The following is a 16,112-nucleotide window of genomic DNA, read 5'->3' as shown; positions in this document are numbered from 1 at the left end:
TTGGTCTGCATGAACACTGCATGTCTTAAGTCTCATTACAAAAAGACTCATCAACCTGATATTCATAACATGACAAAAATAGAAAAAAAGTGTCAGACCATGAGACAGTAGAACACTTTCTGAATTTATCATATTGTATTGAAAGGGTCATTTACTTTTATGTAAAAAAGTGCCAGACACTTTTGAGGAAAATTGTGTTTTGATAAAGCAGATTAAATGTTAAGAGGCGCACCTCATTGTTTCTGTACTACATCAGTTGATGATTTTTTTTTATTATTGTGTTTTTTAAGCTCTGGTTACAAAGCAACCACATTTTACACAGCCAACTTAAAATCATGTATTTTTTAAAATATACAGTACATTATTATACAATATACAGTATAAATAATATTTATAATATATATAATTTTATTAAAATGTATTTTATTATTGTTAATTATACATAATTATAATTGCAAATAATTATTCTTATTATTTTTTATCATGTAATGTTTTGTAGTTAATTGTTTTTAGTCTATTTAATATTGTTGGCATGTGTACCAGCACTGAACATTGGTGTCAGAGCTGTCAAATATCTGATTTAAATACAAGAGCCTACATGCCTACACACATCAAAGATGTTGTCTTGTTGTTATTTCTTTGCCTAGTCATTTAGAAGCAGACATCAGAGTTCAAATGTATTTTATTTTTGGTTATGAACCGACATACATTAGACAATGGAGAATCATATTCCCGTTAAAGTACGTGAGTGCAAGTGCAAACAAGATGGCTCATGCTTGTTCAGAGCGCTGTCAGGGTAGACAGTAAAGTGCGCTAGCTACTGTAGCTTCATGCACACAAAAAAGGACACTGAACTTCAATTATAAAGTTATGTCACAACATATCAAACTAACATAACAGACTAACATAAAATCTCATACCTATTGGACTAGAAGCTAGAACAGTTCGCAACTATTGCAGGCAAGGTTACATTAGCAATGTTAGCAGGAGGGCTTAGATATTCAACACAAGCTACATGATAGCTAGAGGCAGAACTGCTTAAAGTGCTTATAACAATTTAACAATAGAACAAATACCACAACAAAGACTTCAAATTCGAACAGAACATAAAATTAAACAAATATACTTATCACAATCGTAATCATTGTCAAGCAGGCGCGAGTTTTACTTTTCCTTCTTCTGCTTTTGCGATGCATTGTGATAATAAACCAAGCTTTATTTATGGAGTTGAGAAGAGGAGGGATGGTGTGGCTGACCCAAGTGTTCGCAGCCCAGCACAACATTCATTTGGTCTTCTGGGCCTTTTGGGCAGATTTAGTGACCTTCCCAGAGGTTGGGGTCTTCTTCTCAACCCCCTTGATGACGCCCACTGCTACGGTTTGGCGCATGTCACGCACTGCAAAGCGACCTGGGAAATGAAGATCATCAGAAAAACAGAGCTCGGTTATTATTATAAATTAAGTGTCTTTCATCTTTTTAAGGCCAAAAACAGATATGGTGGACTGAGGGAGAAAAAAAGAAACACCCTGGCATAAAATTGATTGTTCAATTTTAAGTCCTTTGCACTATAACAATAATAATAATAATATACTACCATATTAATGTATTTCTATACAATTTAATAATGTATTTATGTACGTGAAAAGTGTATATTTTTACATTTTAAATTCAGACACTGAGGTGCAGTTATGTTTCCACTTCAGGATCTCGCGGAAACATCTGCATCGGAAACGCTTTGGGAATGCCTCTGCATGGCCGCATCCTGAAGCACATGTGAAATCAGTCTAATACAGTGGTGAGATATCACAGGTACGATGACATAGTGACCAGGAAGCTTAAAAACAAACCCTGTGTAAACAACAGTAGCTTCTGCTCTTCAGCAAGCACTCGGTGTTGTGTATGTCAGTGCACAAATGAATCAGTCAATATGCAAGACAGCAAAGAGAATGACAGGCAGCATTTCCGGTTGTGTGATGTGTGCTACCGCTACATCATGGGTGGGGATACACACACTCCTGCATTGCCTGTCTGGGAACAGAGCATGCATGTGCAGCTCTCAATCGAGCTGTTTGTGTGGATTGTGCAGTCTCTGCTCCACTTCTGCCTGGCATTCTTTGAAGAGAGTGCTCAGGCTCATGGTCCTCACAGCTCGGCTCCCGCAACTGCTAAAGCAGAATGGATACTTAGGTCATGGAGATCACAGATGGATTTGGTGAGGTGTTGGAGATGGGCATAGCCCTTTCTTCACCCTCACCCACCAGATCCAGCACCCTTCTGAGGGATCGGAAGACCTCACTGCGGTTTCTTCCCACCAGAGTGAGGGCACAAGGCTTAACCTTTCTTCCTCTGAGGAGGTTGATGTGGCGAGCCTCGCCCAGGATGAGTCTGGGGTCTCCAGTCCATCCAGTACGAGGAGCTGTTGAAGGTGGTGGCTAGGGCTGTAGAAAAATTAAAGATCGACTGGTCCGATTAGAAGCAGGAAGACCATCCAAAAAGAAAACTTGATGAGTGCTTCCTGCACTCTAAGTCACCTCCCCCAAGCCGTAGCCTTCCTTTCTTCCCTGATCTCCTTGCTGAGGTTGTGAGATCATGGGAAAGGCAATACTATGCTGACATATTCAGCCCCAATGTCTCCAATTATTCTAACATCCTGGGGCTGAAGCTGCATGGATATGGGGCGATTCCTAGTGTTGAACAGACACTCATGAGCTGTCTTCCCCCTGAAGAGTCTAGTGCTATCCATCAAGCCAACTTCGGCTTTGGCGGGTAAAACCTTCATGGCAGCGGTTCTGGCTGGCACAAACCTGTAAACCATGGCGGTGCTGCTGGTATACCAGGCTGATCTGGACAGAGACAAGGAAGATGGTGAAGAAGTTTGCTTCAGTTCTCATGACATCAGGGAGCTGCAGAGGGCCACAGATCTGTCTCTCAGGGCCACTAATGTTAATCCATGCATTTATGTCCTCAAGGTTAGATTATTGTGAGCTTTAATGGGTAGTTGTTCTGCATGCACAATAAACAAACTACAGTTAGTCAAAAATGCAGCAGAAACAGTTCTTACTACTATATTAATATACTTACTATATTAGCCCGGTTCTGTCAACACTGCACTGGCTCCCTATCAAACAATATATGGATTTTAAAATCTTGCTTATTACTTATGAAGCCCAGAATGGTTTAGCACTTCAGTTCATTATAATCCTCTACGTCCACTGCATTCTCAAAACTCAGGCAATTTGATAATACCAAGAATATCAAAATCAACTGCGGGCGGCAGATCCTTTTCGTATTTGGTGCCTAAACTCTGGAATAACCTACCTAACATTGTTCGGGAGGCAGACACACTCCTGCAGTTTAAATCTAGATTAAAGACCCCATCTCTTTAACCTGGCTTACACATAACGCACTAATATGCTTCTAATATCCAAATCCATTAAAGGATTTTTAGGCTGCATTAATTAGGTAAACCAGAACCAGGAACACTTCCCATAACACCTGATGTACTTGATACTAGAGGTCTTCACGGGTCCAAAAATTCTTGCCCGAACCCGACAGAGACCCATAATGTACTACACCGAACCGACCTGGACCCGTCTATTATTTCAAAAGCTGGACCCGGACCCGTGTAGATCCGAGAAATGCCGACCCGGACCCGTATATTACTTGAAATCTGGACCCGAACCCGCCGGGAAGACACAGACCCGACTGGACCCGACGTTGACATATTCCACCTTAAATTGCTATTACAAGTCAATAAACCTGTTGCGAAGAATACAGCTTTTTGTCTTACCTAATTTAAAGAGCCGTAGTCTCTCTTCCTTGTACCTGACTGCCTGTGATGCAATACAATCCTCCGTCAAGAAAGTTATTCATGTTATTCCTCTCGTTATTCCAAGTCCAAGCTGAATCCACTCATTATTTCAGCTTCAAAAGTCCACTTGATGTCACGGTGACGGATGACAAATGCTACTGTGCACATGTACATTCTGACTCGAGTTAATAATCGCATAATAACTTACACTGTTTGCCTTTTGAACTATAATAACGATCGCTCGTGCAATGCCATGGCCGCTGACATTATTTATTTACTATCATCTGATCTCTGTCTGTGCTCTCTGCTCAGCATCGAGTCTGAATCTGAACCACTAAAACTTTAAGATTAAACGGTTCATTTATAATATTATAAAAATGGGAGAAAATGTAAAACGCGGTTTGGCGGTCGAAGTGTCCCTCACTGCTTGCCATAGAAACATGACTGCACATGCGTGCTAGCTTTATCAACCTAAAATGCCTTAACGCAATTTGAGCGTAATAGAAAACATTCACGTGACAGTTCACCTCAGATTGTGTTGCTGATTTGAAATATATTAAACATGAGTGTGTCAAGTCTGCAAGCATTACCGTGTGTGCACTTGTATTAACTCTTGAGTCTGCGAGCGAGAGAGAGAGAGAGAGAGAGAGAGAGAGAGATCACTTTTTTTGGCTCACTCTTTTCTTTTCCTAATTTTACAAGTTGCAAGTTACAAAAAACACAAGCAGTCTTTGATAACGGCCGGATGTTCTCCGAGTCCGAGGACTCCGATCGGCGATCGCACGGGTATTACACACAATGTTAAACAGACCCGGGACCCGAGGTAATAGATTAGGACCCGACCCGGACCCGGCTGATGATTTAAAATATAGACCCGAACCCGTACGGGTCCCGGGTCGGGTCCGGGGTCGACGGGTCTCCGGTGCACTGTGAAGACCTCTACTTGCTACATCATTAGAAGAATGGCATCTGCGCTAATATTAGTCTGTTTCTCTATTATTCACCGTAGCCACCAGATCCAGTTGTATCCAAGACAGAGGGTCACTGCAGTCACCCGGATCTAGTATGTATCCAGACCAGATGGTGGACCAGCAACTAGAAAGGACCTCTACAGCACTGAAAGACAGCGGAGACCAGGATAACTAAAGCCCCAGATACAGATCCCCTGTAAAGACCTTGTCTCAGAGGACCACCATGACAAGACCACAGGGCACAGATGATTCTTCAGCACAATCTGACTTTGCTGCAGCCTGGAGTTGAACTGCTGGTTTTGTCTGGTCAGAGGAGAACTGGCCCCCCGACTGAGCCTGGTTTCTCCCAAGGTTTTTTCTCCATTCTGCCACCGATGGAGTTTTGTTTCCTTGCCGCTGTCGCCTCTGGCTTGCTTAGTTGGGGTCCCTTCATTTACAGCGATATCATTGACTTGATTGCAAATTATTGCACAGCTATTTAAACTGAACTGAGATGATGACAACGCTGAATTCATTGATGACCTGCCTTCAACTGCCATTTTGCATTTTGGGGCGGTCACACTGCACTTTTCTCTCCATTGACTTCCATTCATACGCATGCAAATGCGTCAGAACGGAAACACAGGCTCCAAAGTTCGAGTTTGGTGAACTCTGACCTGCGAATTGGCATCATGTGAAGATGTGGGACCAGTAGAAGATTGATATGTCACTGCGTGACCTCTCTGTACAGAAATTCAAAAATGAAGGAAGCGCTATATAACTTAAGCTGTAGCGCAGCGTCCTATTTTATATAATACATATTTAAAAGATTATAAAAAAATAAAATAAAAAAAGAAGCTGCATGGTTTGTAGTGTCAACAGGAAACAGGAACAGATGATACATTTGAATGAGGACGTTTTATAATTTTTAATTGCTTAGGGTGTATATATTTATATAGAGAGAGATACAGAGAGTACAATATAATAAGACGCTTTCGACGCCGTCGCAAAAGACACAGTGCAAGCACATATTAATCCATGTTGTGATAATTGAGGAGAGGCCATTTTATCTTGCTCCGCCCATATTCACAGCGGCGTCCGAAATAATTTCTAGTGTGTCTAGTGTGACCGCGCCTTTATTGACACACTGTTTTCATAATTAATGTTGTTCAGTTGCTTTGACACAATGTTTTTTTGTTTAAAGCACTATATAAATAAAGGTGACTTGACTTGACTAAGGAAATGGTCAGAACGATCGGTTGTTGCATGGCAGCTTTGGTGGCCACAGAGAGACATCTCTGGTTTGACCTGTCCAACATGAGAGATGGACATTTGGACACCCCACTTGTCCCTTTGGGCCTCTTCGGTGAAACAGTGAGCTCTGTTGCCAAGAGGTTCCAGGAGGCTAGGAAGCAAGCGGCAGTGTCTCAGTGGTACCTCCCCCACTGGATCCAGGTCTTTTGGGCTGCTGGGCGGGAGCAGCCCCTGCTGTATTGCTTCCCAGAGCGCTCCCACAGAGAGATCAGGGGTCAGGGTGGCGCTTTCATTATACAGTGCCCGTCTCTCCTCAGTGCCCTCAGTGGGCCAGACCTCAGAGGTCATCAAGTGATTGTCCACTCAAACAACACTTCGGTGGTCTTGTATATAAACCAACCAGGGAATGACCAGTAAGAGAAGAAGACATTGAATAAAGTATGAATAAAATATCTATTTTTGTTTTCTGTGCATTTGAAAAGTATTCTTGTAGCGTCATAACATTCTGCACCACTGATTTCACATAGATTATTTTACTGATGTCCTTAATATGTGTCTAGGCCATAAAACATTGCTGTCAATGCAGGGTCAGAATGCTTTTGGATTTCATCAAAAATATCTTAATTTGTATTCTGAAGATGAACAAAGGTCTTAAAGGTTTGAAACAACAAGAGGGAGGGGCAGCTGTGGCCTAATGGTTAGCGAACCAGACTAGTTATCAGAAGGTTGCCGGTTCAAGTTTTGTGCTGGCAGGAGTTGTAGGTGGGGGGGGGGGGTGGTGAATGAATAGCACTTTCTTCCACCTTCCATAACCATGGCTGAAGTGCCCTTGAGCAAGGAACTGAACCACCAGTTGCTCCCCGGGCGCTGGATCTATAGTTGCCCACTGCTCCGGGTGTGTGTTCACTGCTCCAGGTGTGTGTTCACTTCTCACTGCTGTGTATGTGCACTTGGATGGGTTAAATCAAAGTCCTTTCAGGCAAGTCGTGCCACTCGGCCGCCATCTTGGCAACGCCTCCGGGCAGCTATTTCAGAATAACAAGACCAGCTCCTATCTAAATGAATGGGAAGAGAGTCAGAACTGCACTTTCACTGGTCACCGGGACATAAAACGGCATGTATAGAAACAGCAGTGAAATGTGATAAAAATCGCTGAAAAAAATGTATGACTTAAAACCCCTTTTTCCCCACAGGTTATACCTTTACTACGCATGCTACGCATTTACTACGCACGTTTACAAGATGGCGGCGCGTCCACACGCAGCAGTTCTCTGTCTCGACAGAACAGTGTTTTCGTGTTTTTTTGTCTTGTGAGTCGCAGTGTTTTTGTACGTTGTCGTCTACCTGTCTGTAAGCGCAAATACAGTCACGAGTTTCTGCTCGATGTCGGCAGGACCCCATTTTTACAGTTAAACTCCACGCACGTGGAACAGCTGCAGTATCTCAATCTGCTATGGAGGCTTTCACCATCACCGACCCCCACTACTGCATCTCGCCCGCAGCGGAGGCGCCACAAGTGTTGTGAGAGGAAGCAGAAGAGGGGGAAGCATGGAGGTATCCAGTCTAGGCTAATGGCTAACCCACACAAGCCATCTATCCCCACCATCGTACTGGCTAACGTACGCTCATTGGATAATAAACTGGACTACATTCGTTTACTACGCGCAACTCAGAACTCTGTAAGAGACTGTTGTGTTTTTGTGTTCACGGAAACATGGCTCAGCAACAGCGTTCCAGATGGCGCTATTCAGCTCGACCAGCTGACGTGCTATCGAGCGGACAGAGCTCTCGTCGCGGGAGGAAAAACCCGCGGGGGCGGGCTTTGTGTTTACATCAATGACGCGTGGTGCCGTGATACTGTTGTGATCTGCAAACACTGCTCACCCCTGGTTTAGTGCCGGCCGTTCTATCTGCCGAGGGAATATACTGCTATACTGCTCATTTCAGTTTACATTCCCCCGAACAACAGCTGCAACAGGAACAACGCACTAAATGAACTGTACCAGCACATCAGTGAGCAGCAGACAGCCCCCCCCCCATGCTTTTCTCATCATAGCTGGGGATTTCAACCATGCTGACCTTAAGAGTGTGTTTCCAAAAATACACCAGCACAACTTTCCAACACAAGGTAATAACATTTTGGAATTTGTTTACACCACACACAGAGGAGCTTACAAAGCCCTCCCCCTCCCCCACCTCGGAGCTTCAGACCACATCACTGTTATGCTAATCCCTGCATACAGACCGTTTATTAAAGTCGCCAAACCAGTTTACAAACAGATTAAAGTGTGGCCAGAAGGATCATCAGAGGTTCTTCAGGACTGCTTTAAACAGGCTGCCACATGCAATAACACCACTGACCTCCAGGAGTACTCAGAGACTGAATAAGTGTATTGATAATGTAACGGTCACAAAAACCATCACTGTCCGGGCCAACCAGAAGCCATGGATGACAGGGGAGGTCTACAGACTCCCGAAGAGACAGAACGCTGCCTTCAGAGCTGGAGATGAGGTGGACCTGAGAACAGATAGGGCCAACCTGTCCCGTGGCATCAGAGAGGCTAAGAGACAGCACTCCAGGAGGATAGCTCATCAATTCAGCGACAGCAGATACACTAGGAACCTGTGGCAGGGGATACAGACCATTACGGACTACAAGCTCCCACCATGGACCTGTGACAACAACATCTCTCTGCTGAACACCTTCTTCACTCGTTTGAGCAACAAAACAGCACCACTGCACAGAAGACTCCACCTCCTCCCGGCGACCAGGTGATGACGCTGACCCCAGACAGCGTGAGGAGATCCTTCAGCAGGATCATTGCACGCAAAGCTCAGGGTCCTGACAACATCCCTGGGCGTGTACTGAAAGACTGTGCAGCAGAACTCACTGATGTCTTCACAGCCATTTTCAACATATCACTGAGTCAGGCTGTTGTTCCCACATGCTTTAAAAACCACTACCATCATCCCAGTCCCAAAGAAGCAATCTCCATCCTGCTTCAATGACTACTGTCCTGTTGCACTTACCCCCATTCTCATGAAGTGCTTTGAACGGCTAGTCATGCACCACATCAAGTCTGCCCTCCCCACCTCCCTGGACCCCTTCCAGTTTGCATATCGGTCCAACCGGTCGACCGATGATGCCATTGCCACTGCCGTCCACTCAGCACTCACCCATCTGGACAAAAAGGACTCATATGTCAGAATGCTGTTCATAGACTTCAGTTCAGCATTCAACACGATCATCCCTCCACAGCTCATCTACAAACTGATTCAGCTGGGGCTCAACACTTCGCTGTGCAACTGGCTGTTGGACCTTCTGACTGGAAGACCTCAGGCAGTACGGGTCGGCAGCAACACATCCAGCACCATCACACTGAACACTGGGGCCCCCCAAAGATGTGTGCTGAGCCCCCTCCTCTTCACTCTACTGACCCATGACTGTAGACTTCAGGAGAGCACACACTCAGCACGTTCCTCTGACCATCAATGGTGCGACTGTGGAGAGAGTGAGCAGCACCAAGTTCCTGGGTGTGCAAATCACAGAGGACCTCTCTTGGACTGAAAACACCGCAGCACTGGCCAAGAAATCACAACAGCATCTCTACTTCCTCCGCAAACTGAGGAGAGCCAGAGCCCCACCCCCCATCATGTACACCTTCTACAGAGGCACCATCGAGAGCATCCTGACGAGCTGCATCACTGTGTGGTATGGCGCCTGCAATGCGTCCTGCCGAAAGACTCTGCAACGCATAGTGAGAGCAGCTGAGAAGTTCATTGGTGTCTCTCTCCCCTCCCTCCAGGACATTTATGGAACACCTCTCACCCGCAAAGCCCTCTGCATCGCAGGTGATCCCACTCACCCATCACACAGCTTTTTCAGCCTGCTACCATCAGGGAGGAAACTGCGGAGTCTCCAGGCCAGGACCAGTAGACTGAAGGACAGCTTCATCTATCAGGCTGTCAGGAAGCTGAACTCCCTCCCAAACCTGCCCCCCCTCCCCGCTTCTTCCCCAGGCACCACTGAACTATGAACCCCCCCCCCCACACACACACACACACACACTAATTATTATATGATGGCATGCACTAGTCACTTGTGCAGCATTGGTCTGCTCACTACCTCATTCGGCATGGAACTGATGTTATTCCACTACCTCATCAGTCAGTTAAATAAAATAACTGCTCTTGGTCACTTGTCACTTGTCATTTTAATCAGACTTAATAAGATATTTTTAATAAGTGATTTTTTTGCACTAAAAAATCTTTTAACTGCACTGTTGTTCACTTCATTGATTTGCACTATATCTGTCATTTGCCTTGCGCTGCTTTATTTAACTTTATTCTTAATTTTATTATATGTCTTTTTTTATATCATTCCCTTATTGTATAGTTGTATCTACATTTTATATTTGATCTAGTTATTTTTTTAGGCTTTAATGTTAATATTAACTGTATGCACCGGGGTCTGAGAGTAACGCAATTTCGATTCTCTGTATGTATGTACTGTACATGTGGAAACTGACAATAAAACAGACTTGAAAACTTGAATGCGCAAGGGTTCCTCAACTGTGTGCATACGTCAGTGGAGCCAGACGATAGGCTTAAGTGTTTCCCGGCTTGACTGTTAGAAGCAGATGATTGGCTTTCCAGCGGGAGGGGCGGGACATGTGCACACACATATTGTTGCAATCTTTACCGTTACAGGTTTTCCTTATATACTTGTATTGAGGACTGAGGAAGTGACATGTCCCTTATAAACTGTCTCTGGTTAAATGCATAGCACGAATTCAGAGTATGGGTTACCATACTTGGCAAATGCCAAGATTTTCAACTTTAATGACAGAATTGTCATTTTTGGGTGGACTATCCCTTTAAGCAAATATTATTAATTATTTTATGCCCACCACAGAAAGTTCATTGCACTGAAAAAGAAGGCATGTTTACAGTAGAACTGAATTTGGTAATATAGTCAAGCTTTTTATATAAAAGATACTAAAGGAATCCATAACTTTAAATCCAAATTAAGATATGACCCTTACCAAGAGGAGGATACTCAGAGAAACTCTCCACACACATAGGTTTGCCTGGTATCATATCTACAATAGCAGCATCCCCAGACTTCAGGGACTTGGGATTGTCTTCCAGCTTCTTCCCAGAGCGACGGTCAATCTTCTCCTTTAACTCGGCAAACTTACAGGCAATGTGAGCAGTGTGGCAGTCCAACACGGGGGCATAACCAGCACTGATCTGACCAGGATGGTTCAGAATGATCACCTGACCAGAGCAGAGGTCAGAGGTCAAAACATAATTTTGACTTGTATAAAACCAGTTAATTTGGATGTTACCATTATTCAGATAATATAAATATTAGATCATGAATTGTGTCAGAAGGATTTACAACATTATAAAACACCAAATTTAGACCTTTACCTGTGCGGTGAAACTTGCTGCCTCCTGTGGGGGATCGTTCTTGCTGTCCCCTGCAACATTCCCACGCCGGATATCTTTGACTGAGACATTCTTCACATTAAATCCCACATTATCACCTGGAAAAGCTTCAGATAGAGCCTCATGATGCATCTCCACAGATTTCACCTCAGTGGTCACATTCACGGGGGCAAATGTCACAACTAGGCCAGGTTTCAGAACGCCTGTTTCCACCCGTCCCACAGGCACAGTACCAATTCCTAAATAGTAACAGAAAGAGCAAAGAGGTAAAAGAAGGACATTTTACTAAATATATAATTTATTAAATATCAGGATTGTCTTTGTAATCTCAGTTATTTTATCTCTTAAAATACCATAGACACCTGTAAGTCATTTGTAGGTCACACACCTTTACAAGAAAATGATTAGTTATACTGTACACACAATTCTGAAATTCATTTCAAATGGGTTTCTTACTGAGACCCCTCTCAGTTTGGGTGTCCTCATACCTCCAATCTTGTAGACGTCCTGCAGTGGGAGGCGAAGGGGTTTGTCAGTGGGGCGGGTTGGAGGCTGAATGGCATCCAGAGCTTCCAAGAGAGTCGTCCCAGAGACACTCCCATCCTTACGAGTGATCTTCCAGCCTTTGAACCAGGTCATCTACAGAGAAAACATATTATTATAGCCAATATATGTAACAGTCTGGACGGTTTGGGATGTTAATAACCTCTTAGGAATCACAAAAAAAAAAAAAAAGAAATGAATGTAAAGGAATTTGTAACAAAAAAATAAATAAATGAAGTATCAAAGTTTTCCATTAAAATATGAAACAGCAAAACTAATTTCAACAGTTATTATAATAAGAAAAGTTTATTTAAGCAGTAAATCAGAATATTAGAATAATTTCTGAAGGATCACATGAAATTAAAGACAGTAGTAAATTTGGCTACCGAAAATTTGTAGTAAATATGACACTAACGTTTGGGCTGGCCTCCAGCATGTTATCTCCATTCCATCCGGAGATCGGAACAAATGCCACTGTATCGGGGTTGTAGCCGATTTTCTTGATATAAGTGCTGACTTCCTTCACAATCTCCTCATAGCGCTTCTGGCTGTAATTAGGTTCTGTAGAGTCCATCTTGTTGACACCCACAATCAGCTGTTTGACACCAAGGGTGTATGCCAGCAAAGCATGCTCTCGTGTTTGGCCATTCTTGGAGATACCAGCCTCAAATTCTCCAACGCCAGCTGCCACAATCAACACAGCACAGTCTGCCTGTATCGAAAGAAATTAAATGTTTAAGATTATGAAAATACTTTAATGAATAAAGAGCAACTTTCTGATTGGGTGTGTCATGTTATTACAATACATACAAACCTGTGAGGTGCCAGTGATCATGTTCTTGATGAAGTCTCGGTGTCCTGGAGCATCAATGATGGTGACATAATATTTGCTGGTCTCAAACTTCCACAGAGAGATATCGATGGTGATGCCTCGCTCTCTCTCAGCTTTTAACTTGTCAAGCACCCACGCGTACTTAAAAGAGCCTTTTCCCATCTATGAAAAGTAAAGAAAATACATCTGTTCAGAGAAATATCTTCAACTTAATTTCTTAAACGAGTGGCCCATTACATAAGACACAGCATTATGCAACAATTATTTTCAGTCCTCCAATTTGATTGGCTAAGCAGCGTTCCAACAATAATGATATTTAGTGTTACAGCACAGCTACAGATATATTAAATGTTTGATACCACTGTAGTAGGTGAAGAAAAAATACTTACACAACATATATAAAATATATTATATAGAGAGAAATATAACATTAACCGGACAAAATTTGCTAAGAAAGAAGCTATTTATTTCAATGTTTTTGTCTATTTAATTAAAGTCAATTGAAATATTACTCAAAATATATAATTTTTTTTCTTCCATAGAAGAACTAAAGTTAACCAGGGGGTGATTAAATGATGACAGAATATAAATATTTGGGTGAACTATTCTTTTAAAGGAATAATTTATCCAAAACTAAACATTTGCTCAACCCCCCCACCCCACCCCCCCCCCCCCTTACGAAAGGAAAATATATTTACCAATATATTTATTGAAATATCTTGTGATATATTGTAATATATTATTTTCCCTTTTTATTTTCTATTATTTTATATATTTGAATACATATAATAATATATTGATGATACATATATTATATAATATATTGCAAAATATACAAATGATTGCCGCTTTCAATATATTGCAATATATTGGAAAAAATAAATATATATATAATAATATATGCATAATATATTACATGATATTTTCCAATATACTGCAATATATTTTAGTTTCATAAGGGCCAGGCCATCTAATATATAGATGAGCTTGTTTCTTCAGAAATTAAGCATTACATCACTTGCTGATTGAATGGGTACCATCAGTATAAGAATGACCTGAGGGTGAGTACATTCTCCAAATTTCTTGGGGTGAACCGTTCCTTTATGTTATTAACTTGCTCTATAGAATCATTTATAAAGTAAAACGGCACTCACAATTTGTGATTTGTGCTGATTTTGAGTAGCTCAGCACTCGTGCTCGCTTATGTAGGTAAACTTTCACACAGTGGGCCTCTTTTAATAATGTTATGCATTAATAATAACACTGCAACAAATTGCTGCTAAATCTCTTTGGTCTTGTATATTTGGACTGCTATACCTCTGCAGCTTCCTTCTCAAACTTTTCAATGGTCCTCTTGTCGATGCCTCCACACTTGTAAATGAGGTGGCCGGTGGTGGTGGACTTCCCTGAATCCACATGGCCGATGACCACGATGTTGATATGGAGCTTCTCCTTACCCATCACTGGGCTCTCATTGGGTTACAGTCAGCCTAGCACATGAAAAAGGAGACTGAATAATTAATGATACAAATAAGTTATTTATAGTCTAATTGAGCTCAGATGTACAGCAACAACCATATAATAATAGCTCAGTGTAGTTCAAAATTTTCAGATCTTCTTAATTCAGTTTGTTTACAACATGTCAAATCAATTTTGATTAAAGTAATACTTATATTATCATGAACCAACTAGCAGTTTCACTGACATGCTCATATGATACCTCATCACTACAGTAGATAATAAACCTCTGTATGGATATAGTTCAAAATAATGATGGTTATATAAATGTGGAATTTGTCATCGAAAGGAATCTAGTGTGGAGGGTTTAAAAAAGCCATACACGTTTATAGTACAGCAATGACCTCTAAAAATATTTACAGAATATAAATGACAAGATCCAGCCATTTTAATTAATAAATGTTTTAAATAATGCATAGGTTACTATTGGTCTAAATTAGTTTAATTTTGGCGATGTATCTGCTAATGTCACAATATCTTTGAACGATCTCAGTATTATTTTTATTTTTTTCAGCGTTGTCTGGGTAACAATAAAGCATAACGTGCTTGTATGCGGCAACACTTGACACAGCCTGCAGCCTAAATAAAACGTCAAGATATGTTATTATTGTATTATATTTCAGTATTTTTTCCCATATATGATGCATTTCAATAATAATCCACAATCATTCCGATATTTACCTCGTACTGACATGTATGACGTGGTTATGTAATTATGTCATGATCAGTCTATGGTCATGATGCATGCACATTATGAACAGATGCCACATCATGAAAAGCCTGTGTGGCCTGATGCATGCATATTAAAACTAACATATCTAAATGTTGTTTCCACAACAGCCCCTATAAGTTTAATCAGCACCATGTTCTGTAGCCTATTATATCCTGGGAATAAAACTCAGATACATCACGCAATCGCAATCCCCAATAAACCATCTGACCTCTTAGCTCTGCTGGCAAGTCCTTAAGAAGCGATACTGTGCACAAAACACGCAGAGAGCGTGTTTTCCAGGTGTCCAACCTTGGAGAGAGGCGTCTGTAGTCCAGGGCAGCAGGAGCAAGAGTCGCGACGCTTCTCTGTTGTATCAGATACTGCTGCCTGGGTGCTGCTGATGTCGTCGTGTCGAAGGATGTTTCTAACCGGTCCACTAGAGGGAGCTATCGTGTAAGAAATGTGCATAACCATAGCTCACGCATACCGTCTCCTACCATATTTGACTTTTAGATGTGATGCTTTTTTACGCGGTGTTCCTTCGATTTTTATTACATGAAGGTCATATTAAAACTGTTGTAGAAACGTTTAACCAGGACTCCATCATACATGTTTTTCTTAAATTGCAAATACCTTTTAAAGTGACAGTAATGCAAATTATGTCATTTATTTACTCACCCTCAAGTTGTTCCAAACCAGCATAAGCTTCTTTCTCCTGCTGAGTATGAAAATGTTTGTAACCAAACAGTTGATTGTTAGGTTTGGAGTAAATAAGGACAGAATTTTCATTTTTGGCTCAACTAAGAATATAATTTATTGTTTAATTTTGACAGTTCTCCAGACTTTCAATCTTAAAAAATGAAAATCAATCATAAATCTGAAATATTATAGACAATGATAACATACATCATAAAATATAATGATCATAAACTATTACAATATTTATTGAATGAGAATTATCTTTTTTTAAACAAATTGCAGATGTGACACTGGACCACAAAACGAATAATAAGGCTTTTTTTTATTATTATTATTATT

General features: G+C 41.6%; 1 protein-coding gene across 2 annotated transcripts; it reads right to left on the bottom strand.

Annotated features, from left to right (window-relative positions):
• Window positions 1–664: 664 nt before the first annotated feature.
• Window positions 665–15,485, bottom strand: LOC128015736 (elongation factor 1-alpha 1-like). 2 transcript variants are annotated; one of them, XM_052599831.1, is made up of 8 exons: window positions 15,384–15,485; window positions 14,162–14,334; window positions 12,827–13,006; window positions 12,428–12,724; window positions 11,958–12,108; window positions 11,452–11,708; window positions 11,061–11,295; window positions 665–1,408 (listed from the first exon to the last, which is right to left on the bottom strand). In XM_052599831.1, the coding sequence occupies exons 2-8, from the start codon at window positions 14,303–14,305 to the stop codon at window positions 1,284–1,286; spliced, it is 1,389 nt and encodes a 462-aa protein (XP_052455791.1). In that variant the 5' UTR covers window positions 14,306–14,334; window positions 15,384–15,485; the 3' UTR covers window positions 665–1,283. The 2 variants fall into 2 exon arrangements, with proteins under 2 accessions (XP_052455791.1, XP_052455781.1); XM_052599821.1 differs by having other exon boundaries at window positions 15,304–15,472.
• Window positions 15,486–16,112: the final 627 nt, after the last annotated feature.

The sequence above is a fragment of the Carassius gibelio genome, chromosome A1 (assembly GCF_023724105.1).
Source record: "Carassius gibelio isolate Cgi1373 ecotype wild population from Czech Republic chromosome A1, carGib1.2-hapl.c, whole genome shotgun sequence".
NCBI lineage: Eukaryota > Metazoa > Chordata > Actinopteri > Cypriniformes > Cyprinidae > Carassius > Carassius gibelio.
Note: the sequence above shows the minus strand (reverse complement) of the source record. Positions and strands in the feature narration are given on the sequence as shown.